This window comes from Zootermopsis nevadensis, unplaced genomic scaffold (assembly GCF_977971745.1).
Source record: "Zootermopsis nevadensis isolate Lab colony 2312 unplaced genomic scaffold, Znev_1.0 Znev_ptg000013l, whole genome shotgun sequence".
Taxonomy (NCBI): domain Eukaryota; kingdom Metazoa; phylum Arthropoda; class Insecta; order Blattodea; family Termopsidae; genus Zootermopsis; species Zootermopsis nevadensis.
This window is the reverse complement of record NW_028259145.1, coordinates 15,738,585-15,765,977: the sequence shown is the minus strand read 5'-3', so window position 1 is coordinate 15,765,977 and position 27,393 is coordinate 15,738,585. Positions and strand designations below refer to the sequence as shown.

Sequence of the window (27,393 nt, the reverse complement as noted above, 5' to 3'; positions counted from 1 at the left end):
AGATCTGAGATTTTCACGACTTTAAAGATGACATCACGTAGTCTTGTAGGTGATTACCAACTTTACGGATAAACCTACAAAACCACTCTGCGTCAAAACCTAGAAGAAGACCACAATCGGCGTTTTCCTTAAAACCCGTTCTCTAACAAACCTGTCGCCAGGCCATTAGATAATAATCGTATCGACAGCATATGTAATTTATGTTTGAATCCTGGAAAAGAATGATTATGCACTGAGAATTGTAGACCATGAAGGAAGACATCGTGACATGCGCAAGGTGCCCGCCCAAAATTAATCTTCGAGAAGGAAGGTTAAGCACAAAATCTCTTTAGCAAGATGACTAACAAATCGATAGCATTTTTTACGGTGTTTCAGCGGAATAGAAATCGTTATCTCAGTTGTTATTTAGTTTACAGTTAATTTTATTAAAATGTTAAAACAGATTAATTTTCGTTCCCATACATAAAAAAACATTCAATTTTCTGTTTAATTGAAATTATTTAGTGAAAGTACATGCTCATTAGGAAATATTAATTAGAACATAACAAAAATTTTAAATCAATTTCGTTATTAAAACATGCAATCAGAACAATAATTTTAAGTACATCCCTATGTTTAGATGTGTTTTATCTACATGATGTATCAACACAAAAATAGTATAAATGAGACTCATATGAGTTACTTAATAATAAATTGAGTGAACTATTAACTTTATTCCTCTGCTCGAATTTGCTTATTCTATGCGCACATCTAACTGTAACACTTTTGTTTGTGTTTGTGATGTTGCATTACAAAAGTTTACTTTTAAGGAATGTTTTGTTGTTGTTCGAGATTTGAGTCTCTCGTCGCGGTGAAGGTATCGATGTCTGTCTTCTGAGCTGTGACGAAATGTGAACTTGCAGCTGAATAACATATCCAACCATAAAGATAGAGGCAGTATGTTCTTCCGAAATTTTGATACCGATCTACATATTCACATGACGTAATGACACAGATGACTAACACTGAAAGTTGCTGTTCGGGCCTCATGTTCACGCTTCGGAAGGAAATTGTGGGTTAACAGGAAGAGATAACATTAATGGAAACTGTGATAAATTTTCATGAAAAACATTTGTGTCAGTCGCGGTATTTTGTAAAGTAAGTCATGTAGCTCACAGTGAGAGTTTCTGTTGCCATATAGAGCCAGCGGCACACGCCTACATTACTTGTAATTCTGTGTGAGTGCTTGATGAAACATGATTACATAGTAGGATTTGAGGTTATCACAGCGGTAACAGCAAGTAATAAGTAATGGGAATATGAATGAAATTACAGTAAGGAGATTCGTAATATTCTTTGCGCGTGTTATGGTAATGATAATCAAGAATCGGAGAATGATACTATCATACAGAACACACAAAATATACCTCGCCGACCTGATGTCTGAGTGTAGGACCATGACGTCACTTTTGTCCTGTTGGATCGGTCTGTCATTGAAATTGATATTACAGGGAATAAGGAACAAAAGTGATTTTTGCCTCCAGCAGCACAGCCGTGAGCGGCATCTGAAAACAGACCTGAGAAAGAGTTGAACACACAACACGTGTGTATGAACTGGTTTATATGATTTCATCCCAAGCCTTGACTATCTCATCTTGCCTTTTATATGTACTGGAGAATTTTTGGTCGCTTTTATTGCAACGTAGAAAGGACATGCGTTCTCAGTTCTTCCTTGCACACATTCAGCCGCAATAAATCATGAGACATCGCGCCCTGAATGCCCAAACTGCTGCTGCAGAAGTGCAAAACCTAGCATCCTCCCACAAGGATATTCTCAAAATTTTATAGTCGATCTGTCGTAAGCTACTGCTGCAAAGTGGCGAGGTGGAAGAGGTGTTTATGTGACCGTAACCGAAGTATATCATTCTGCGAAACATAAGGACTGCACCGTAGCAGATTTCCTAGATCGTCTCTACCTGTTACAGAGCCTGTCACAGAAGTCTTTGTCATTCACTAACGAACATCTGCATATTTCATGTTGTAAAATAAGCGAACGGCCCGATGTCGTCTACACACTGGGATCTAAGTTTGACTTCTGGTATAGATATACTTGTTTACCCACGATTTTCTGTATCACCGTCTCTTACGATGAAACAAAAACAACTCTAATCTGCCCTGCATCCTGTATTAATATGATCTGTAGGAATATGTAAGATTGTACTAGGCCACGCATTTCTAAGCGTAAATAAGCTTAATGTAAAAACATATGCGTTAGATTAGCAATAGACATACACCATAAAGGATAGCTTTAATTAAGTACTAAACATTGTATTCGATCAATGTTTTAGTACCACACGAAAATGTTGTAAGGGGATTTCAATAAAAATATGGGGGATGGAAGATATTTTCAAATTAACAAGCACAAAAGTTTACACAAATTTCCAAATATAATAGGATTCGTGTAATAAAATTTGCCACGTTAAAACTCGAATGTTAGGATTGCAATGTTCCCTCTTCCCAAACTTTATAAACGCACTTCACCTCTCTTTAAGTGAATTAAGTGGACATGATGTCCGATTTTTCGTTAATTATTTCAGATTATAGTAGTCATGTTTTACGGAAATTATTAATAAATATGAAGCAAATGTGGTAAATAAATTGATAATAAATAAATTCGTTAAATAATTACAAAGATAAATTAGGCAATATAATTGAAAAACAGTGAAAAGAAGCAAGAATAAATTAAGGCAAATTAAAAAATAGATATGACACTGTATTTCCATTCTACGTGATAAAGATTTAGATTCCATTACAGTATCTGATGAGACTATGTTTTGAATTAACTTTAATGGTTCTCCAAATTCCCAGTACGCTAGATACCTTGGGGGCGGCAGAAACCAATTAATATTTTTGTGAATTTTGAGTGTGTCTAGAAATGGCAACCTATAGTCTACTACATTTCCCACCGTAAATGTTTCTCCTACAACACGCGTTTCTTCTTTAGTAATTTCAATACGAATTCTGTTATACACATTAGAAATCTTATGCTTGAACAAACATTCCTTTTTTCACAAACCGCTGTGCGAGATAACTAAAATTCTTGTGTGTAACAGACAGCGAAACCCTTGTCCATTTCTGTCTGTAGTAAAGTTCGTTTCTGATGCATTTCCTCTTCAGAATGGTCTGAAATATGGAAATGCTTTAAACCATTGTTTATCAAAATTAAGTACACGCCATTAGGAAGGTCCAAGTAAATGAAGTGGAACTGGAAATTAATGGAAAACGTGGGTTTCTAGTCTAGGCTGACGATGTTAATTTATAGGATTTTAACATTAATATCATAAACAAAGACACAGAAGTTATGTTAGATTCATCTAGTTATGGGGAAAAATATTCTTATATTATAAAATAATCCACAGTAAATTAATTACTAACTATCTGGCTTAGGGAACTCAAAGGTTCATCAACGAATTAACCAAAGCCCTCCACCGGTGCCTGTCCTGGGCCAACAAAGTCCATTGTAAAATAATATTATGTCAGAATTTCTATATTTGAAAACTGGGCTATACACAATAAAATAACACGACATTTTGTTGACAAGAAAGAAAACAAATATGCCTGTGGATATGAATCGGAGCAAAGGGAATGTAACAAACTTTTTATACACGAGAACCAGTGTCTTTCGATCTATCCGGATATTTTAATTACAACGACCGATATTAGTGAAACCTAATAGGCTTTTGACTTCAAGTGGGATCGAGCTGTAATTGTACTTGTCCTCCCAGTTCAGGGGTAATGTATCCATCATAAGTACCAAATTAATTTTGGCCATAAGCTCCAAATGCTCGATGAGACATTTCAATTTAATGTAGTAAGCAACCTCAATAAACAATCTTAAAGATGTAATTGCACAAATCATATTTAGCACTGGGCTGAAACCCTGATATATCACATGTTTCAAGATGTATTTTCATTATATTCAATTTGTTTTTAACCACCATATTTTACACCAATATCTAAGAGTCCAATTAAGTCATCATTTTTTCTAAATGTTAGATTCCTATAAATTTTTGACACAAATTAACTATAATTTTTCTGAGGATCAAGACCACTGGTGTACCTGTGCAAGCACAGTAATTAAACTTCAGATACCACAGTGGAGAAATTTTTGACTATCTGTGAGAATCCTAGTTTCTTAAGGAGGACTCGTTAAATGTATGATCTGAAGCTTACACGATGACTAAGTATAATAAATTCTTCTCGGGCTACCAGTCGTGTAAGGTGGCTTAATGAAGAAAAGACCAACGTTTCGAGGACGAGGACGAAGAAGGTTCTCGAAACGTTGGTGTTTTCTTCATTAAGCCACCTTACACGGATGGTACCCGAGAAGAATTTATTAGACTCGTGAAACGTCTTCCAAATTCATTTATCACTTCAGGATGTCACCGAATGTACGTTTGTAAAATATTTTACTTTATATAAATATAACAGAAACACAGACACGACTCTTTCAACAAAGTCCCTCATACGATAAGTACACGGTTAATGTATTCATGTTAATTAGACGTTGTTTTAATACTAGCAGATAGGGTCGAACAAGCAGGTAAATAATTAATGGACATCTGCAAAACCCGAACACGTCGCTGTAACATATTGATGGATCGGGGTTACTACAAACATTGTAGTTTGGTCCCAATGTCATTAGTAACATTAGTACATTTGATATGAGCGTCGTATAATTAATGCTTATTGTTCTATAAAATTGCTATTTAAACTGACGGAGAGTCAACTGGAACAGAAACTGAATACTGATTGATTTAATGGACTACTTCAATTTGTATTCATATAAACAACTCTCTGATAAAGTCACTGTAAGATTCTTAGTATGCTACCTGTGCCGATATGCCACTATCGTCACAAAATTGAAACTTCTGTAACCAATCTCTCACAATTCTGAGTCGGAAGGTCATAGTTAAGCGAAGAGAATTTAAGAAAATCAAATTAAGGGGTTTTGTCCTAATCAAATACAGGTCAACTATCCCAGATTTCACCTGGAGAGACTGAGGAAGACCAAGAGACACCTCGGTCAGAATAGCAGTAGCCCCTCCGAGATTCGATCGAGGTTCCTTCTTAGAATGCAAAAGCTACACTGACAAACAAATTTGTCGCTTTGTATGGTGCATATATAATCATACCAACAGGCCACTGGTCAAAAGTATATTTTATCTTTGTTATAAATAAAACTCTTATAAAAATTCAGACTTTACTCCTCACATTTAACTATGAAGCTTTAAGCATATTTACTGGCATTCGACATTCTAAACCACTAAACTCATTCAATTTAATCATGCAAATTAAGTACTGGTATTTCATAAACTATTACAGTTATAGTGAATGAACTGCACTGGACAAAGACCTTCTCTTGATAGGCACATTGTAACCCCGGCAATCAAATTCTCTTCCTTTTATGGAAAACAAAAGTTAATTATATCATTCACAAAAGTCAGCCTATGATTCCTATCCTAAACGAAATATATCCAACCTACAAACTCACATTATCCCCAGTATATTTATATTTTACTTTAATATTTATTTTTCTCCCATGTACGCCAACGTATCACAAGCGGTTTTAGATTTTCCAATAAAAACACGTTCTCATCTCTATAAGTGTGGAAATACCCTTAATTTCGTCATCCCAATAACTTATTATGATATTTTACCGTTATTTTTTTGTTTCCTGCGTTTTATGCCAATCTGCCGTCTTCATACTCACCGCTGTGAAAACCTCAAATCATACATCTTCCCTTGTGTTGCGAAATCTAGCTGCACACCCAAATAAAAGGAGGAAGTAAGAACGATAAAACGTAATTGCTACATAAATTTGTTGACATGCGCACATTTTCTAAGTATTGCCCATTCCCTGGACACTTATGTTACTGCTATGAAGACCACCAAATACTAAGCGACTCTATCACTGTCGTGGTTTTTGTCTCCAACTTTTCTTTCTTATGCAATCGTTTGCACTGTTGAGGCACTTTACTTCTAGACGATCTCCAGAAGCTGTCACGTTCTTGATCAAGTGCTCTAGGCACTTCCTTCCCCCCTCATGTACCCTAGATTTACCTCATCCCAGGAGAATATACAGCGGACATCTATTGTACCAGAACTCGTTACGCACTCTGAATATACATCACAGAATACAACTCCCTTCGAATTCTTCATTCGGCGTCCTTATTTCGAGCAATCTCTAGCATCTTCATGTCCTCCATTACTGCCACTTTCCGACAGAATGCAATGTGACTACACTGACAACACTTATATACCATTGTCATTTTATGAAGCCATTTATAAAATTAATAAAAGCCCTTCTTGTTGTTGAATTTACTTCTGATTTTTCCTTCTACTCTTACTTATTCCCATATTTCTTCTAGAAAATGCGGCTCATTTTACAAAACATACAGACGTAATTACTAATTCCAGGGCTTCATACGTCTTAACCTCATCAAGACCAAAGAGGAAAAGTGTAATAGAAAATACATAGTGAGGAACTCCACATTTATCTCCTTACCAAAAATTATCAGACTGGAAAAATCAAAGGTCACAATATAGGCACGTAGCAAACGTGATCATATGATGTAAGTAAAGTTTGTCCCACTATACGCCATGTAGGCGTTTGGGGTGAGTGGAGGTATAACTCCTCTCTTCCTTGACCTCGGCACTAGATGGGGGTGAGTGGTCAGCATCACGCCCCGGCCGGCTTTACCCCCGGGAAAGGACCCCGGTACCCATTGTAGAGGAGGCTGGGTGGGCCCCAGAGCCGGTCTGGACGCAGAGGCTAGAGGAAAAATCCTCTGCCCCCGTCGGGGATCGAACCCCGGTCGTCCAGCCCGTAGCTAGTCACTATACTGACTGAGCTAGATGAAAGTGTGCAAAATTTTAGTTGGAAAACGTAAAAGAAAGAGACCATACTGCAGACACGGGAATAGATGGCGCCATTAAATTATAAACATTTTAGAACTTGAAGAAATATTGTGTGAGAACGTGACTGGATTGGCTTAGCTCATGCTCTGACCAGAGTTGGGCTGTTGTGAGCAAGGTGATGAATTCAATAAGAATTTAGAAATCTCTGGTTCACTTGACTAACCCTCAGTTTATAAAGATGTGCTTTGCTCCATATTACTCTGAAATGTCAAGCTACTGTGATTTCAGGAGGTCCATGAGCGTTACAACCACTAGTCACTGAACGTAGACCCACATTAATTCTTAAGTCTCACATCCATCTTGGTCTTTCCAGTGGACTTCATTCATAAGTATTTCTACAATAATTCTGTAACTCTTGTTTGCAACAACCTATGCATATGGCCAGCATAGTATTTTCCTTGATGTTTCTATCCTAACAGCAATAAATGACCTATATATGAACCACTAAAGTCCTCGTCTCTAAATTGTTCACTTGATTCTTCTGAGCTCCTAATATTTTGCTGAAAACTTTGCCATTCAAAATCTTACAATTTATGTCAGATTGCGTTTAACACTGCTATAAATCAAATGGTAAAATTATCGTCTTCTATATACTAATCGCCAGCATTTTGGAAAACACGTGAAATAGTAAGAATTTTCGAACATAATAGTTACAAGCAATTTACAGCTTGTTCTTCAAATTTAATAACGAATATCATTTCAATTTGTCAGTGTCGTATCATGAAAGCGTTGTATTTACAAACAAATCCTTCAAACATAGCCCACCTCAACCATAATTACCTAAATCGTTTAGCTGACGCTCTGAAGGCGCTTTTGAATGAATCAATACAGAAGATACGCCGGAATATGCCAGGCAAAAACAAAATAAGAAATCCTGGACTTGTAAGTCTTCTGTCAACCCAATACTTAAAGCAGTTCCGACATCAACAGCTGAATTTGTGTGGTAGAATATTGGAGAAGAGTTAGGGAAACTTTTCTTAAAACCAAGGTACTTTATGACGCACCATTTATGTCTTCCTTTCCCACTTCAAAGCGATAAGAATTATTTAAAATTCCATTTAGCCGTTCTGGTCTCGAATGCAGGCTTCTACAAATACTAATAAAGGCGATCTTACAAATGTTGGACCATCTTACAATTAGATTACTTTTGAAAGCAAAGTAATGTCCCAATCTAAGTTCAGGGTCTCATTTCGTGGTGTGGCGTTGCTTTTATAGGATTTAATTTAACTACCAAACTATATCGTGTTGACATAATGAAATTCCTTAAATTAAGATTATCAATGAAACAAGTTTCTGTTGTGGGGGAAAGAGAATAATAAATACATCTTGACGCTGGAATGAAAGAGACATTTTTACGTTCAGCAGGTTATTGCGATCATCTAAACTTAGTAGCTATAAAGACTTAATCTGAATAACCAACTCCATTTTCTCAGCATGCAGAATGCAAGATTGGACAGAAAGTGGAAAGATGGGATAGGGTTATTCTTATTCTTATTCTTATTCTAGCCATATCACAGTCTCTTTCTGGATGCATTCTAGCCATTCCTGCGGTAGAAGTTTTGAAATTAATACCACTGAAAAATCAAGAGGACACTTCTGCTAAAATCTGTTTCGTGAATACAAACTTCATCAGTTTTATCTTTAAATGTGGGTGTATGTGTTCATACAATAATTCTATATATATATATATATTAGCCTACAACAAGAAGTTACTGGTCTGGGAATAACGGTTTAGATTACATCGGCGTTGTTCACAGCGTTCAATATTTCGACGTGGTTTCACAGGGAGAACGCACAGGCACGTGTTATATTAACATAGATGGAGTTTCCGGGTGGGTTTTCATACAATAGAACAGGGAACATTTTTGTAAACCGCAACATCATCAATCAAATCTTTAGTTTCACAATTGACTGTGTTTTATTTGTTTCAGCGCTGACATTTAAAATTATGGCTTTGTGCCCAAAGGTCAAATGCCAAATAATGTGATCACGACTACCGTCATAAATCGAATTTCATGAATGATATAAAATAAAGTAAGTAATCACGATCTTAGGTCCTAAACGCTATCGCTGAAACAGAGATGGCACTAGTTGTTTGCTCTTAGTACACGAAATTAGACACTATTTCCACAACTTTTGTTGATAAAGCCCCAATTTACCTACGAATAACACGGAAAGTATTAGCATAAAGCCACAGAATTACACGATTGAAACGGCTTCCATGTATTTACCACATATAACAATTATTAACCAAAGCGTACATTAGTGTTTATTTGGAATAACTCGGTCTATAAAGTGGAACTGAAAGAATGGAGTTAGTTTCCGGCTCGGCAAGAAGAATTTCTCCACCCCCTCTGCGTCCAAACTCACTCTTGAGCCCACCCAGTCACCTGTCCAACCAGTACCGGGAATATATCTCCGGAATAAAGCAGCCGAAGCGTGAAGCTTATCACTCACCTCCATCTGGAGCTCAAGAATGCGTGGTGCTTAATTCCACTTCGTCCTCAATAACAGAGAAAATTTTACACTTCTACACAACGTATCCCGTAGATGATGTAAGGAAGAAGTGTGTTACTGCTTAACAGAGTACAGAAATACGTGAGCATTATACTCTCACAAGTGACCAAGACCTCATATACATGAATTCTATCTTCTTTCGCGCTTCGTTTTTCTCTAACCGCACGCAATATAAGGCAAAATATTACGACCTATTACATGTTCAATGTCCGATATAATTATTATTGTTATTGTCATTATTATAGTTAATTTTATTATTGTTGGATGCTTTTAAAGAAGTTAAAAGTTAATGCACAATCGTAAAGCCTATGCGTTCATCCTCCTATTTTATTTTCAGAACTGGCAGATTTAGGTGACATTTAGTTTGAGTTCTACACTAAAATTTATTGGGCAATTCAATTTTTTTCATAGCAGTCAAATATGAAAAGTAACTTAATACTTTATTACTGTCTCCTGAACGGTGTTTAGGGTGCAATATAATAAAAATTAACTTGGAAATAAAATGTTAAATCACATGATAGTGGCCAGGATGTATTTAAAGCTGTCACGATGTAATGAGTTGTATAATTTCTTAATATTAAACATATTTTTATTATTATAATATGTGGATATAACCTGTCGAAACCTAAAAGTGCTATGACAGTAACAGATGCTCTTCACGCTTATTTATTAGTTACGAAATGGAACGGTAGGACAGATTTGGAGAATGATATTTCATTTTGTCATATTATATCAGAACATTTTACGTAGAAACAAACTGAAAGACTTCTGGTACTAATGATAATTTGCTTCGATATATTTCTGGGACTTCTCAGTACTTCATTTATGAATGTTATAACTATATTGTTACAATTACTTTCTCCGGATATTTTTCTATTTCTTTTCTGTTGCATTCTGGTAATGGAAAGGCCACTAATCAAAAGAAGATGAAAACTACTAGAATAAGACAGAAGATTTAAGACTATAAGTTGTTAAAAAACCTTTTACATGATGTTAACATCCTTTCTAAGCAAGCAAAAATTTGTAAATACTTTTCGACTCTCTGGTACAAGATAAATAACTCAAGTGAAACTCATAAGAAATAAGAAAGACATTTACGTCTTATTTCACGTGTAGAATCACTCTAAGATTTCCGTTCAAGCCGTTCATGTATTTGAGAAACTCTCAATCAGCATATGATGATTCCACGAAACAATGATATTAATAAAAATCAGCAAGCTTCCCTAATACGATTAAATTTAAGTAAGATCTGCCTTACAGTTGACTCTGAGCCAACGTTACGTCCCCTCTTTCTCCGTTCGGTTCGTTCATGGTAGTGATTTCCACAGACTGAAACAACATCGGATGATTTTGCCCCATGACCCCCTCCAGACCCATGTAGATTCACCACCTCCCAATAAAAATACGACACAGCCAATTAAGCAGGATCGTAAACCTTGCAGCAGACGAGAGGGTCCCTTCTCTGCTGCAATAAAAAAGTACACGACTACCAATCTATTTAAGAATAGGATAAACCATGTTGAAACCGCTCATGTGCCACAGAATGGAACCTGCAAATCCGTACAAAGAAAGAAAGACTGTGTGTGTAAAAGGGCGCTAGAATTTGGATTTCACTACGAAGTAGTGACCATCATATGTCTTATATTAATGAAAATGAATAAGCCACAAAACATGCGAACTATTTTGAATTAAATTATCCATAAACCCATTTCTTTCTGCATTAAGAGCTAAGTAAAACACGAAATAATACTTGTAACCGAAACGCTTTACTATTCATAATTCTTTTGTTAGTTCGGTATGAACACAGGTAGACTGTTTAGAGTAGGTTTTCACATCCTACATGCGTACTACATGACTCGCGAGTAGCATCCTCCTAGACATGATCACCGTAATGAGTTTTTGTGAGACGTAAAAATACGAAGCTCTTCTCTTTGCAACTTTGGCCATCTAAATATAATCCTTAAGCTTCTTTCTCAGACACCCTCATTCTACATTTTTCCCTAAGTTCCACATTCATGCGTAAAACTGTAAAGCAGCACGTATTCCAATAAAGCGACAGCGATTTTTATTGAATGTTTGCAGAAAACATAGGCACTATCGAGGAAAAGTTAAAAAGATCAGATAAATTAGTGAAGCGGCAGTCTATTTACACAATCTCCACAACGTTCACTGCAACATTCTGTAAGAATCCTACAGGAATCGGAAATACTGCGCTTTGTAGCTCCGAGTAGTTGTAACTTACATTGGAAAACATGGCTGATTTCATGAAACAATCCACCTGGATTTTCAAAACCGTTAAGAAAAGGTTACAAATCTTATAGGAATTTCCTTCAAATAATGTTAAATCGATCGGGTAAATAGAAAGGTACTATAGTTTTTTAACACATTGTGTACGTACGTATGCCTACGTAAATGACACAAGATTCGATCAAGTCATTAACAAAAGAGAAGATTAATGGACTAACAATATTATTTTACTAATAGTTTAGTCTTTATAGGCTACACATAATGATTCAGTTCGCTGTCGCCATTACATTGAGCCAGGCTGAGTTAGTTTTAATTAAAAATGTTCCCAGTGGTTAAACCGCTACGTGTAATTTGTCATTTAGATGGATGACGCAAGAGACAGGGATATTACCATCAACAGATATAGCACGAGCTACTATTATCGTTCATCCGTACTTCCTTCCTTCCTTCCTTCTTTCCTTCCTTCTTTCTTTCTTTCATTCTTTCTTCCTTTCTTCCTTCTCAGCAATAATAATTCTAAACCTCTTTAAAATGGAAAAGGTGAAGTTGTTCCTGTGCTTAAGGAACAGACTGCAAAGAATTTTCGAAGAGTTGACGTGTAGCTCCGCGCATTTTAAATCTCGGAAACAGATGATTGTCAGTGGTGAGCGTCATAGTTCGGCGGCTTAACTCATGGTGGAAGAGCCCTCGGTCCAAATTGAATTGCAGGCTGGGTCGCATTCAGAGCCGGTCTGGGCGTGCGCAAAAAGAAAACTCCCTGTTCCCGTTCTCAATCGCTTCCCTATCGACAAGCCCACGACCAGTCACAGCCACACTACTGACTGAGTTACTCAAGCTCCTTAAAATGAAATTAATATAACTAAGAACTTCATTTGGCCAACTGAAAATAGGATAAGGTATTTTTTTGGTTCGCCTGTTTAAAATATTAATAGTTTGCAATAGTAGAAAATACATTGATGAGGTTTCCCTGAATATAAGTTCTCTCCTGCAAGTACCAGTGTTTCAACTGTTTTGGTTTAAAAAATAAAATGAAGAATGGGAATGTCATCTTAACTTTGAAAATCTTTGTCTTATATTCAAGTATTTGTAGGCATTTCTATGCCATTTCGTTAAGATACAATTTAGTGTTACTTTAATATCCGGTTTAATACTGTCCTCTCATCTATAATTAGATTTACCACCAGCTTTCATCCATTCAGTTTGTCTAAAATTTTACTTCTCCACACTTATTAAATGTCCCGAAAATATTAACTTGTTCATTTTAACATGATAATAATTTCTGGCACACCGTATGAATGCTGGGTTCTACCGTCACAAATAAAAGGCCTATAAAGTAAAATGTAGATAATTTCAGTTGTGAAAGGAAATCGTGCGATCAGCTTTGCTGTTTTAAAAGTCGCCACTTGTGAAAACGCGCTGTCGAAGGCTAGCGAGTCACGTTTACTGTAAAACATGAGTGTAGAGGTCCTTCAATACTTTTTATGAAACCCCAACCTCAAACTCAGCGATTTCGTGTTTTGCTTTTTTGTCTGAAGGCTCTCTAAAGCATCGAAAGAGCGAGGTGCAGGAATCGATAACGTCACAGAAGTCGTCTTTTTTAACTGTAACAGAAGCTGAGTTTCGATCACACGGTGGCAGATTTATATACGCTAGGGAGTAATTCTTTGTAATGTGCCAACGTACCTTCACTCAAAGGCCAATAAAAAGGTGATGAATTTCGGATATGGTGTTTATAACTTTTACCAAATCTCATTTCAAATCAAAATTTACCTGCACCGCACTGTCCTAAACTGCAGATACAAGTATTTAATATTACTCTTATTTCTCAAAGATATAATCCTTAAACGTTTAAATAAGTTGTGCTCGTTTGCTAATACAGATTAAAATCAGTTTCATAAATCAAGACACTCCAAACCTACCCACAAAGTTTAAGCAACATGGAAATGAAAACGATTACTAATATTTCAAAACACACACAGAGATTGGGTCTCATTTTGTAGGAGGGACCGATACGAAACTTTGGCACAGAGCACATTAAATTGTCGTCTCAAGAAATGAGTCGTTGTCCACCATCTTGTTCCCAGTTCGAATCTCTCCAGGTGATTAATTTGTCGAAGCTATTCGTAATTCTTTAAATCACTTCACACGAAAATGCAAGGGCATTTCAATAAGTACACCAAACTAACAACCATTTGTACTATGCAGTTTTGAATCAGAGATGTAAGCATGTTCGTGATGTAAACTGTCAGTAATTAAATACAAATCTGATAAATTCTGTTCGCATCATATTCTGAAAAACCTAATTCTAATTCTGAATCTAGTTCTAATTTTCAACATAATTAAACAGGCAGACGAACATCCCATATGGCCTTTCGTTCCTGATGTCTAAACTAGCAACACAACATTGCTCGGATTGCTGAAGGAACCCTTATACGTTTCAATAGTTAACGTCGTCTAATTAGCAGCTAATAATTTAAGGTCGTAATAAGCATGTGATTGCAAACGTTGCCTAAATTATTAAACGTAGATCAATATTTACCTTTGTGTGATTTCTGGCTTATTTAAAGAAGTTGTGTAAAGTGAACATATTTAATTTCCAGTGACAGGATGATTAAATTTTATGAAGAGGTGAACATTGTAGAGAAAGTGGTGTTAGAATGTTTCAGCTGTTATCACGCAATTTATCGGGAAATTCTAACTAAATCTTGAAAGTACACAGTGAGACCAGTCGATTCCGTCAAAGATATTCGAAAATGAAACCTTCCAAATATAAATCGGACAAGTTATAGCAGTAACACATGCTTGGTCCCATGGGTTGGATATATGAACTAACAGATGTATCAAATCATCAAACACCTAGACATTTTAATTAATTCAGGTAGAATATTATACTTTATTGTTCTATTCCGAACCAAACTTTATTGTAGTGATGATAATAATAATAACCGTGTTCTTTTATAAAAATAAATCTTTTGCTCTGCAAAAAGCTCACACACCGAGGGAGTACAAATATCTGAGTAAAATATCTGGAAATGCTCTATGACATTTACGTTAATATAATGTTTTCTTTGTTCTCTGTATTATTATTGTATTATTAACTAAATACACAATCCCGAAACATATTCAATAAATTCCAAGTGGGATAGAATTCAATATCTTGAAAATAAGAATTCAGACAAACTTAGCCGGGACACATATTTATCTCTTATTTCGAAGAATTCGATAGTCTGGTGAAATGTCCCAACATGCAGCCTCGAAACCATAAAACTTCTATACTGTAAGCACAGCACGTTCATCCATTCACACTACTTCAAATCGATCACACGCGAACTCTTCTAGAAATTGGCACTGGAAGATATTCAATCAGAGCCAGCCCTATAAAGTTAAGTTGGAGAGTTGCCCCTGACAAGTAGTCCACAAACTGACTGGAGGAGCGAAGTGACTTACGTCTGAGTGTGCTTCAGGGCAACCAAAAGAAGACGGACCAAGAATACAGGAAATTGCTTCAAGGTCCTACTAGGATGAAGGAGATGAGTTATGGGATGTCAATCTCTTTTGAAAATTCTCTATTTCAATCGTTCTATTTCAGTAAACATGCTTACAGCGATCGCTTTAATTGATACACAAATTCATGGAGGACTTTCATATGCGGAGGACAGCTGCCATTATGTGTAAAATTGTACTTCTTGACTTTGTCTATCGTCTTGACGTCAGAGTACTTTAATAATTCCATGCACAAGGGAAAAGTGATTATCCGTAACACGACGCAGTTACTAGGGTCTGTTATTACATTTACGCATGTCACTGTAATCAGCAGTCCTATCGGCCAATATCTTCCATAAACAAAGTAATAGGCTTTAGAAAATAGGTGTAAATAAACACAACGTTCTATAAATACACACGGAAAATAATCGACACCTATAAATATTTTTTCTTCATTTTAAACTACAAACAATATTATATTCCACATTTACGTGCACATTAATTTGACAAATGTGTGTTTAAAACATTAAATGCAACATACACAATAATTCATATATCATTTATGTACATAAATATAATTTCACAAATTAAATGTTCTTTAACAAATGGAACTGGCCATGTCGAAGGCCTGGTTTTTGTGGCTATAAATATCTTAACAAAAGTGCAGTGTTTATATTCATATAAATAGACATTAGATCTTGTACCAAACTAAGCTTTAAAAAACGAAGACAGCCACGCTTCTCATCACAGACAATGCCTTCTTTGCACAGGTATAAGAGACATGAAGTAGGACGAGATAACACAGCAGTCTATTTACATTGCAAATTTCTAAAAAGGTAAGTTCTTAAATATTAAAGTACGATTTCAAGTTCTGACGGCGACGATTATGATGATGACGTCATGTAGGACGTTGCTACTTGTAATAAACAGACTAGTGTTATAGAGGAACTTACCGCGTCCATCATCATGACAATGTCTCTTCTCCATGATAATGGAGGCTTCCGAACCTCTGATACGTCGGTAAATTTATACCAGGATACTTGGCGCAACAACATAAAATACAGCTATCTTCACACATAGAGTACCAGAACGTTTAATTTCCCCTGAAATATTAGTGAGAGCCAAATTTAACGTTACTAAGAAATTCTCCCATATTTATTTTAATTCGACTGCTTGAGTTCTACATACAAAACGATCTATAGCATTAGGCCTGCAGGAAATATTGATTTTCATGGCAAATATTATTAACGAGTTCTGGAGTTCTGACTCAACGTGTAAGTAGCTAGAGACATGACAGTGAAGTGAAATATAGGATGAGAAATAATAAATAGATGTAAGTGTGGAAACATCCAAGTTCCTACACATCAGGTCATCCACTGACCCCTCTCACATTCAGAATACAAAACTGATTAATAATTTTAGAGAGTGTCATATACCATAAATTCAATGCACGGATGTAGAACTACACCGGACACTGTAGTATTAGAACAGAAATGATGAACACTGGCAATGAAAAGCTCTTCGCCAGACACGAGCCTTATCCAATTCCATCCACTTCCCATCGCAATCCACTTCGCTAATATGAATCTTAATCGTGTCCTACTGTCTTCATCTCGGTCTCGAAACCGGACGGTTTTTATAGATGATATAAAATTCTCTATTTATTTCTTAACTCCAACATCATTTTCACATACTCAGTCATTCATATTTTCGTAGGTATTATTATCATGACAATAGTATGTGACCTGGATAAATCACTAAGCCACTCGTTATACGAGGTGCGATCGGAAAGTTTCTAGACTGCGCCTATAAAAACCCGTACACTTATCTAAGGTATTAAATTCATCCATCACCCTCGAAGTAGTTCCCCTGGGAGTGAACACAACGATCCCAGCGCCGCTGCCAAGCCTGGAAGCATCCCTGAAAATCTTTCTTTGTCAGCCTGTCAAGCACCATCTGCGATTCTGCCTGAATCTCTTCTATCGTCTCAAATCTCCTTCCCTTTAGCTGAATTTGCATCTTTTGGGAAGAGGAAGAAGTCACACGACGAATAAGGAGGGTGCGGGATGACGGCCATGGTGTTTGAGGCCAAAAACTGCCGAACTTTGAGGGCGGTGTGCGCTGGCGCGTTGTCATGATGCGTCGCATGTGGAGTTCTTCCTTTAGAATCAGCTGACAGGTCCCATAGCCTATCCCAACAATGTCGCACAAGTCGTTGATGGTACGACGTCGATCTTCGTGAATGGCCTGCCGAATCTTCGTAATATTTTCGGGCGTTGTGCTCGAAGATGGTCGTCCAGAACGCTCGTCATCATCGACAGAGGTTCGGCCATTTTTAAAACGTGAATGCCTCACAAAAGTTTGTGCACGACCCATTGCGGACTCCCCAAATGCTTGCTTTAGCATTTCATAGGTTTCCGTAGCCGTTTTGGCGAGTCTTTGGCAAAATTTGATGCACACGCCATTCCGAAATCGCAGGAGGGTCGGTGTAATGCACTACCAAAACGCCCGTAACTAAGAAACAAATACTAATTCGATGATGCCGGCTGGCACACTGATTCACTATGAATGTAGGCCTTACCCCCTAAAGTCAGAAGCTCGTACTACATCCGGTTCGCCCGCTATTGACACAGTCTAGAAACTTTCCGATCGCACCTCGTACTTCCTGAATTATTATATTACATCATTCCTCTCAGGTCCACATATTTTTCTGAAGATATTATTTTTAGAAACTCAGATACATTAGTTATAATCGTCCCCCACCTACGATACTATGTTAAACATCCATAAAAAAAATTACCTAAATTTGTTTATGTACGTTTTCGTCAACGTCTTGGAAGGTAGACTACAACTGAATGCAATAATAACAATAATAAGAATAAGAATAATAAAGAACTGTTCCGATGGTATGTTATACAAGCAAACTAAATGACCTGAAAGGTCATACAGTGTATTTTTCTTTCCCGCCGTGCTTATTACCATGGTGCATTCAGTGCAGCCAGGCATTGTAGGCAACCTGCATGCCACAGTGTTGACTGCTGAAAACTGAGCAAGACACTGGATTTATCACTGTGAGAGAAATGTTAGTGGTCTCCATTCCGATTGCATGAGCGAATATCCTGAACCCCATTACTTACGAACAGCACAGGGAAGAAAAAGCTGAGACCAACTTCTGCCAATATTTTCCAGGAGTTTCTCTCCTAGAAGCTTCTATATATGCCTGGACTTCAGCCAAAAAAAAACTCACAACGACTTATCTATAAGTCAAAACTTCGCTGCACATCTAATCCACTTACGGCGATAAACTTGGCGAAGCAAACTGAATTACAAATACTAAGAATCCTTAGATTGAAATTACATAACCGTGGCAGGCTTTGTATTAAATTCTCTTTAAATTTAACTATTTTTACGAGTGTTTAATAGTCAATGGTAGTCCGTGAATACATAACCAAATTCTCTACTCTTTTTTTCTATAATTCTGGCAATTTTGGACCTGAGGACGACGCAAGAGGGTAATTTAGAACATGACACATTTCTGCCTTCATCAGACTAATATATTCTCCCCTGCCGCATCGCAGATGCAGTTTCACTATACACAATGACGTCAAGCTCAATAATATTCCCTTAACTGTTATTAATATAATTTCTCGATTGAAGCTGTCATTAAAATATGCACGTTCGTTGTAACTGCCCGAGTAATTGAAGAATTACTTTATTGCTAATGTGCACTCTTCACCAACCAATTCTAGGGTGATCAAATAAAGGATGAGATGGTTAGAGTATGCAGTATACATAGGATAAATTACAAGTGCATTAAGACTTTTAATTGGAAAACATAATAGAAGAGGTAACTTGGGAAGGCAAGGCGCACATAAGGGAATAACATCCGAACGTATCATAAAATAGAATGTTAAGGTGAAGAATGTATTTTTCTTGTACAGGAGAGGGAATGCAGAAGACCCTTCCAAATGCTGTAATAATAATCGGGGTTTTATGAAAGGTTGTAAATACTACAGCTTCTTTAGAACGACTATTCTACATTGAGTTAGCGTGATAATGTTTGGCGAATTAGGAAAATGTGTGGGTAAAGAAATTATAATCTTTTAAGACGATGCCCTTCAAGGACTGAGGTAAATTCACCTGGAAAATCAAGTGGCTTCGAAGAGAATCGGGTGCCTGCCAACTATGAAACGCAAATGTAGCACGGTGTTCTGTAATTGTGTGTACAGAGATACAAATGTATCGTATTTAGGTTCAGCTCTATGCTTTATCGAACAGATATACACATGTGTGCTCAGAAATAAATTAAATGTTTTACATTTTGAATGCAAAATTTAATATGTTATAGGCATATTTTATCTTTCAAGTATAACTAGTCTGTATCATAGGGTTATAATGTTTCGCAATTAATTATATCATAAACTGTAAGAAACTTAATACACGATCCCTGAAAAGGTGAAGCTAATTTGCATATGCAAATATAGCCTGAGAGACTTGCAAACTCCCATTTCCTCCTCTAATTCCCGCCAGTGTGCCCTTCTGTCTGCATTTATCACAGTTCCTGTCAAGCAAAAGCTTTAAATTAAATTTCAGTTTGAAATTCTCACATTCGCAAGCTACTGAAGAAATTATCCTTTTGAACAAAATCTTTATAATGCGGTATGTATTATAACATCCCACAAATATAAGATCAAAATTAGTGCAGCTTTTTAGTTTAAGATACATCGTTAAATAAATTAGGAAATACAGAAATCAGGCAGCGAATTTAAATTTAGGTTATAGGTTTAGAAAGAATGCAAAATGTACGGTGCACAGAAAACTGAAATGTTGGTGTCCGGATGCCGTGAAAGTTGTAGTGAAACCAAAAAGTTATTTTTCAAAAGTAGCCATTGGCGCAAGCTAATTATGCCTGTAAGGCTCTTTCCTGTACAGAGCTGCCCTCTTAATGCTTTGTGAAACTCTAATCAGAAAATGTTACGCTTTTGAATATTTGATCCTTCGAAGAACACACAATTTGACTGAGCTCCTGGATTTAGCTTTTTGTTCGACTAAAAACAACACATTTCAGGTTCTGTATACATTCATTTGTTTGCCTATAAACAGATTTTACCGTTCTTTACTAAAGAACCTTTATCGTGAATATTTTGTATTTAATACATGATAGAATAATATTTACTCAAGTAAGTTGATCGACTTAGAGATTGCTTTTTGTATTGAATTCCATTGAAAGAAAAGAAAAAATATTGTACATCCGACCACCCTTCACTTCTCTCTGTTGTTGCATCTCATCGACGTTATAGCACCTTTATTATAATGAAGCTTATAAGCGAAGAGAAGAACAATTAATCTTTCAAATTTACCAATTCATACTTTTCCTTGTACATTAAAGACTTCCTATGACAGCATTTCATACGCAGCTGATTCTTCAGTTGTTTCGTATACTGCGCTCGTTCTCCACCTTAACACGTAATAGAACAGATGGCCGCCCGAAAGCACATCAGCACTCGTCCGCCTTCCTTTGAATTTCTCCATCCACTCGCAAAGTTTCCTCTGGTTCGTACATTTAAGGCCGTACTGAACTCATTCTTCCGGAAATTTCACTAACTTTCACATCCTCTGACTACAAAAATCGTATCACTGACAGTCGTTTTTGTTTTTGTTTTTGTTTTTGTTTTTGTGTGCTCTTGTCAAAGACGTACCCATGTTAAAGCGTGACCTTATCATCTCTATACGAAAAATGCTATAGTTTTATCACTTCTACAATAAAGAAAATTCGCTTTACTTAGTAATGACTTTTTCTCTTACCTACTTCACACAGTCTGTCTGCTTACAATTATGAATATTATTGGATACTGGGCACAATCATACAGCTGAATGTATTTTTATTTTCCACAAGACATTTCTGCAAATCCTTGCAATACTCATTGCATCCTGAGAGAAAACGAGTTTCTAAAAGCAAATCTCGTAAATTTAAAATTTCACATGATTGTAAAAGCACCTCTGGCATGATAAAACATTTACTTATTTACTTCACACAGGAAATAATGTGACTAAATCACGGCTAATGAGTTTAATCAGGTAACTAACAGCTTTTATAAATATTACATACCAATCGGACTGCATGAATACCTCTAAAAATGAACAATCACGCGTACATTCTTATGGACAACCAGTAACTGGGCCGATATTTTAAACCAGGGCCAGCTGAATATGAAGCAGCAGTGCTAACCACTCGCCAGCGGCGTTCAGAGACATTCACACTTTTAAAACTGGTATTACGCCTTACGAATAAATATGGATTTCATTGTGCTTCTAGCCATGTTCTTAGGAAGAATAATTTTACTTAATTTAATGAATTAGTGTAAAATTAGAAATTTAATTAATTTAAGTGCTTGACAACAGCCAGGTAAGGCCAATAACAGTCAAGCACTGAACAACATTACAGGATGAAATAGAATACAATGATTACATTCATTTCAATAATAATAAAAGTAAAACATTATAAATACGAAATCAGTTAATTAGTTAACTTTATGCATATGGCGAATTGCTTAGAATATTTTGTTGGGTAGATAAATCGTGGTTTTAGTACAATGACCTACTTACACCCTTGTAAGGTTTCAAATTCTCACGACGGCGACTATGAAGATGGCTATATTATCAGATGTTGCACCGTGAAACCTGGTATAAGTTTACCGACGGTGCAGAGTTCTTACAGCCGCCATAATCAGGGCGAGATCACCAATGAAACGTTGGTAAACTGCTCGGCGCTATAACCCAGAAGACAGCTTTTCTTCGTTCTCATTGCCGCGAGAAACTCAAATCCTGCTTATTGCTCTACAAAATTCCAGTAGTTTCACGTAACTTGGGCATTCATCTTATTTTACATTCGATTTACCAACAGAATATTAAACATAACTTATGCATGTTTCTGAATTTATCCTAGGTAAGACTTAATGCTCAGATTCAAATTTAAATATCGGTTTTAGAAACTCATACAACGTCCTGGAATGAGACTGCATTAAAATGAGCTAAAGAGACTAACTGAATTTAAGCACTTTGTGGCTATAACAATTCACGACTTAACGATTGATTGACCACCATCAAGGATATCTGTCTGATGATGAAGGCACAAGCACCTCTGTAAAGTCGGTACACGTCTACCAGACTACACAGCACATCATTCCAGAAGACAGCCACCCTTGTTACAGTCCTTTTCCGGAGCGTAATAAACCCAACAGTTTCGCTACTGCACGAGGAGAAGGCGACCATTAATGTGGTACTACATTTCAGTAATGTAACAGGAATCAACCCGTCACGAGGGTGTTAGGTCACACCTTGTTTCCAGGTTTTATTCTGACAGTGACCCTAACGAGCTCCAGCCATCATTGTCCTTCAAAATGAAGTCACCTCGAATGGTACTGATTTTTTAAAAAGAATCTGAACCCATATCATGCATGGACTGAACACTGAATGGGTAATTGTATTATTTTCTAAGAAAGAGATAACTCAGCGTTAGAATCTATTTACATAACGAGATTTAAGGATCGTATAAGACATGATTCAGATTTCCCAACGGTCAATTTAAATCATAAATTGCGTATTTTCAAATTCAAATGCATTCATATTATTTTCTTTTTCACTTTAAACAGGCTTGCAGTTTTCGTCGCCTTTAAAATAAGACTAGGCCTATGAAGAAACATAAAAAGGAGAGGATGGATTTATTTGTAGCAGCTAATTTCCCTTTAAATATTCTACTTCAACACAGAAAATCTATACATTCAGAATTTTACACACTGTTTCTAATCTGCAATACCTGAATTCAGTCAAACATGCATCGAAATTTGGCATTTTATAAAATAAAAATTTCAGTTTTAAATTTGTGAACCATATCACGGTACAAAATTCAGTACGTGTGGTCGCAACACTTAATTACATCTCATTATTTACGCTTTTGATGTGTTCGGAAGAATTCGTGAACGAAACGTACTTATTGAATATTGTAGCGCTACGCCACGGTATATTTGACATTAAGTGGTAAAAAGCATGAGTGACGGGTATATTAATGTTCATGATAGTCGCCAAATTGGTCCAAAATTTATTGAGTCCCATACAGAGGTACACATACATGACAAACGTACACTTTTTGTGAAATATGACAAGGATATAAAAAATTACTAGACCGTGTATGCGACTTTCTGCAACAAAACAAATTACATTGGACCCCAATCGGTAAAGCAGTAGTGCACTCTCATAAATACTTCCAGGGCGACACTAGCGTTCTCTAGAGATACGTGAGCCATCGGATCTGAATTTATTCCTATGACGAATGTTCTGCAAATTGCTGTTTATGTGTTCGTTCACATAGCTTTGTTTCTTAAACACTGCAAAGACAAATTAGTCTCATACGAAAATGACATACTCATAAAGAACAACGGTGTTCCACATTATTTGCAAACAGACAGCGAGACACACATTCGTTTCCTGCTGACATCACAGCTGTTACGCTAAGTCTAAAAGCAAGACCTGCATATTACGTCCATCCTCATGTTCAATGCAAAACTTATTACAAATTTATTTTAAACCAGTTCTATTGACAACAATAACGAATAGACTGTTTTAGCCACACTAACCATGACTTACGAATTCTTTAAAATATTATCCTGCTGCACAATTATCTGTTCGAAAATCAAAAATATTTATCCGAGTCTCGTCACGTAGAAAGGAACTTGGCAGCTGTTGGCCGTGTCCTTACAGATATTTCGGCGTTTACGTACGTGATTAAGCAATAACATCTGCCATTGCGTTTCGACATTCCGCTTGCCTACGCAAAAGAGTGACTCTTAGAAATACTCTGTAGTTTTTAGTATCGGACCATTTTTTCACGAAATCGCCGCATTTTTGCAGGTGAGAGAGCGAAAACCAGCATAACGTCACAACTTGTCTCACTTAAGCTGCCATTTGTATGTTCGTTACTCAGAATCCCTGCCTGTAGTGACTTTATTCCTGAATAAGTTTAAGAATTCTCATTCCACTTTTACTGTAGTATATTAATTAACGTAAGAATTTCGAAGTTTTGGCCTACGTTATCGATATTAATTTCACATTCAAGATATTATCGGTTAACATAAACGCTATGTAATATACCTGTTTATTTAATCACGTATGTTAAAAACTTAGACATATGGGCGTATATAAATATACAAAAAATTCTTAAAATTAACTCCCATTGGTCCAGACTGGGTTCCATCTCCCCTTCCTCTCACATTGTCAAACTTCCTGTCCTTCCAGGCTCGATCCTCCACCCTATAAAATCCACCAGTGTTATAATCCTCAATTCAACCGTGAAGGTGGAGGCAAAATGTTCCTCCAAAGAATTTATGTACAAAAATAAGTTTAAACAGAGCAACAAACCGGAATTGAATGACCCCAAACAAAACTAAACACATTCAACAAGTTTTAAATTAACAAACAAAATATTAATTGGTAGACTGTTTGCAGCAATGTACGGTACATAACAGGAATATGGCAGTCGAAATAAGTACTGAAATTGAATTACAAAAAGAAAATCATCTTTCCTTCTTCGTTAACATTTTTAAGACCAGGATATTATGGACAATTCAAAGTTGACTAAAAAAAATTACTCTGTCGGCGGAATTCATACAGGGACTTCCAAAGTAAATATGAAGTACAGACATACTGCTACAAGAACCAAGGAAGTGACGTGAAAAGAAATACAGACGAAAATTATGTAAAATACTGCAGGAAAAGTCTATATTTATTTTCTCTCTAATTGGTACTGTTCTTTACTACATATTTCCTTTCTCAATATCATGATCATTAAAAATGATATTTTAATTCTAGAAGAAACGTTCTTTGAAAATGATACGAAACCTTAAGACGGAAGAAGACTAGTCCATTCGGAAAGAAATATTGTTACTTTCTATTAAGGATGACACGCAACTGTGTTAAGGTGAAATAGCCTGTGCATTCAAAATTGACTGGCAAGTTGTAGTGATAAAGCAAATAAACGAGCCAAATTACTTTACAGAGAAGAGCGTTTTATGCATGGTATTCTTTGTATAAAGGTATCGCTTGTAGCTGTTTAAAGAATCGAAATTATATTTTAAGCCTTTAAGGGTACACAAAGAATAATTATATTTACGCTTGGATTGCTTTTTATTAATCTGACTGAGCACTAAATATAAATATGAGTAGTGTTCACTAGCCTTTCGTGTTGCATTCGAAAATAGAGCAACAAAAACAAGTTATGAATATTCTGTTAAAAAAAGACATAAAAGATGTATCAAAACATTTATATATCCATCACTTACAGTTTTCATCTTGTTCCTTGCTTTTAGTAGATTAAAGCCGAATGCAGCGATATTTTCTCTCATTACATTTTTTCAGGAAAGAACTGGCGTGTACAATACTAATCTGTTATTAAACGAAAGCAATTGGACAGAGATAGTTGGTTTCCGAAGTTGTTACTATTTACATCCGCTGTGTGCTGGCGAAGACCAGAATTAGTTTCACATTTTGGAAAATGAATTGAGATATTAAAATTTTCGCTCACATTTTGAATGTTTATATAGATTCTTCAAATTTAAAACAGCAAGTATAATGCAGTATGATAATTAGAGCTTCAATATCCTGAACATTTGATACTCCACGGCGTGTCAGGTCTTAGATCAACTTTGCCAATTTTTACAATACAGCTATATTACGAGCCTCATATTCTGAATTTTTAGTGATTTGCTTATTTTGAGCACAGTAATTCATTCATATTCTACATTAGATTTTGTATGATAATTATTATGTTTATTGTAAGAGAAATATGAAATTACCCGTGACTAATGGTGGGAAAATAGCATACAGTGAATATTTATACAGTAGAATGGTAAATTTATTTAATTTTAAAAATCATCACTAACCAGCATATATGTTTCAACGCATATTGTAGGCCATACATTGCATTATTTGGTATCTTGCAATACAAAATTTAGTCTTTCTGAATCTACAATCTTCTGCCAACAACCTATTTACTGCTGTAATAGTAGACAAGAAAGAAATCAAAGCTCAGAATGTATGTTAATGTAACTCTGTTAAATTTTTGGAAAGTACATACGATATATAAAAATTAGCTAGTTTGTTTTGTTGATAAGGAAATACGTCCCAAAAATTCAATGAATAAACCTTATGTCGAAGAAATATATTTATGTTTTACACTGCCTGGCCTCTGATAGTGATTTTAAACAAGGATTATCAATAAGAACTGATCCATTACGTAGGTTATGTTGTTGGTATTCTTACTTTCTGTTCACTAGCAATTTAAAATAATAATTAGAAATGCTGTCTTACCTTGTGCCGCCCAAGAAACGCCGAAGATAAGAATCGACGCCAGTAAGACAAATGTCGGGCGCTGCATCTCGCTCATCGTCCAATTCACAAATCACTTCCTGTCCACTTTTGCCAAGCCGCAGACATTCGCTTGATTTTTACTTCACGTTTTAACATTCGGTCCTGGGTCTACTTGTTCCACTGCGTCACCTGTTATTATCTACCACATTTAATACGACAATCTATGTTTTTGTTTTCTTGAATCTTATCTATATTTCATCTCTAAACAGCCTCCGTCTCCACTTTCACTCTCACGACGCGACACGATCTCACTTCTTCGAACACGTTAAACATGTACATCCAAAACTAACACATTGTCACGTCCCGGGCACTAATTTGCGTAAAATAAAATAGAGCCTTGGAGCAGGGAAGTCACTAGAATCCTTTTCATCTTAAATTATTCCGAATTACTACGATGTACAGCAGTTAAGGAACCTAAAAAGAAAATGTTATATTAGATTTTCTCATATAAAAATTTAAATCTACGTGTTCAAGAATATGTTTGCCTGTATCCAGAAAATAAACTATACACCACAAAATTAAACAACAGTAGTTACAGTTTCCGAATGCTTTACGACTTTGACATTACAATACGCCGTCAGAAACCACCATAAAACGTCAGAAAATCATGCACGTATTTCCGTAAAAACTTAAAATGTTAGTCTGATATAGGTCCTTTCTCTCTCATTTGGTGTCCAAAAAATTAGAGAAAGAATTTCTTATTTTACAGAAACCACTTCCCACCAGACTGACACCGCCTTTGATAAACGTTCTTGTTCTTAAATA

General features: G+C 36.1%; 1 protein-coding gene across 3 annotated transcripts in view; it reads right to left on the bottom strand.

The window, feature by feature from the left end:
* Positions 1-27,393, bottom strand: part of LOC110830645 (alkaline phosphatase) — a 226,828-nt gene that overhangs the window by 142,820 nt on the left and 56,615 nt on the right. For all 3 annotated transcript variants that reach the window (XM_022065792.2, XM_022065806.2, XM_022065797.2), the window contains one exon: positions 26,569-27,042. In XM_022065792.2, coding sequence (XP_021921484.1) covers positions 26,569-26,644 — 76 coding nt within the window. In that variant the 5' untranslated portion in view covers positions 26,645-27,042. The remainder of the gene's footprint in view (positions 1-26,568; positions 27,043-27,393) is intronic.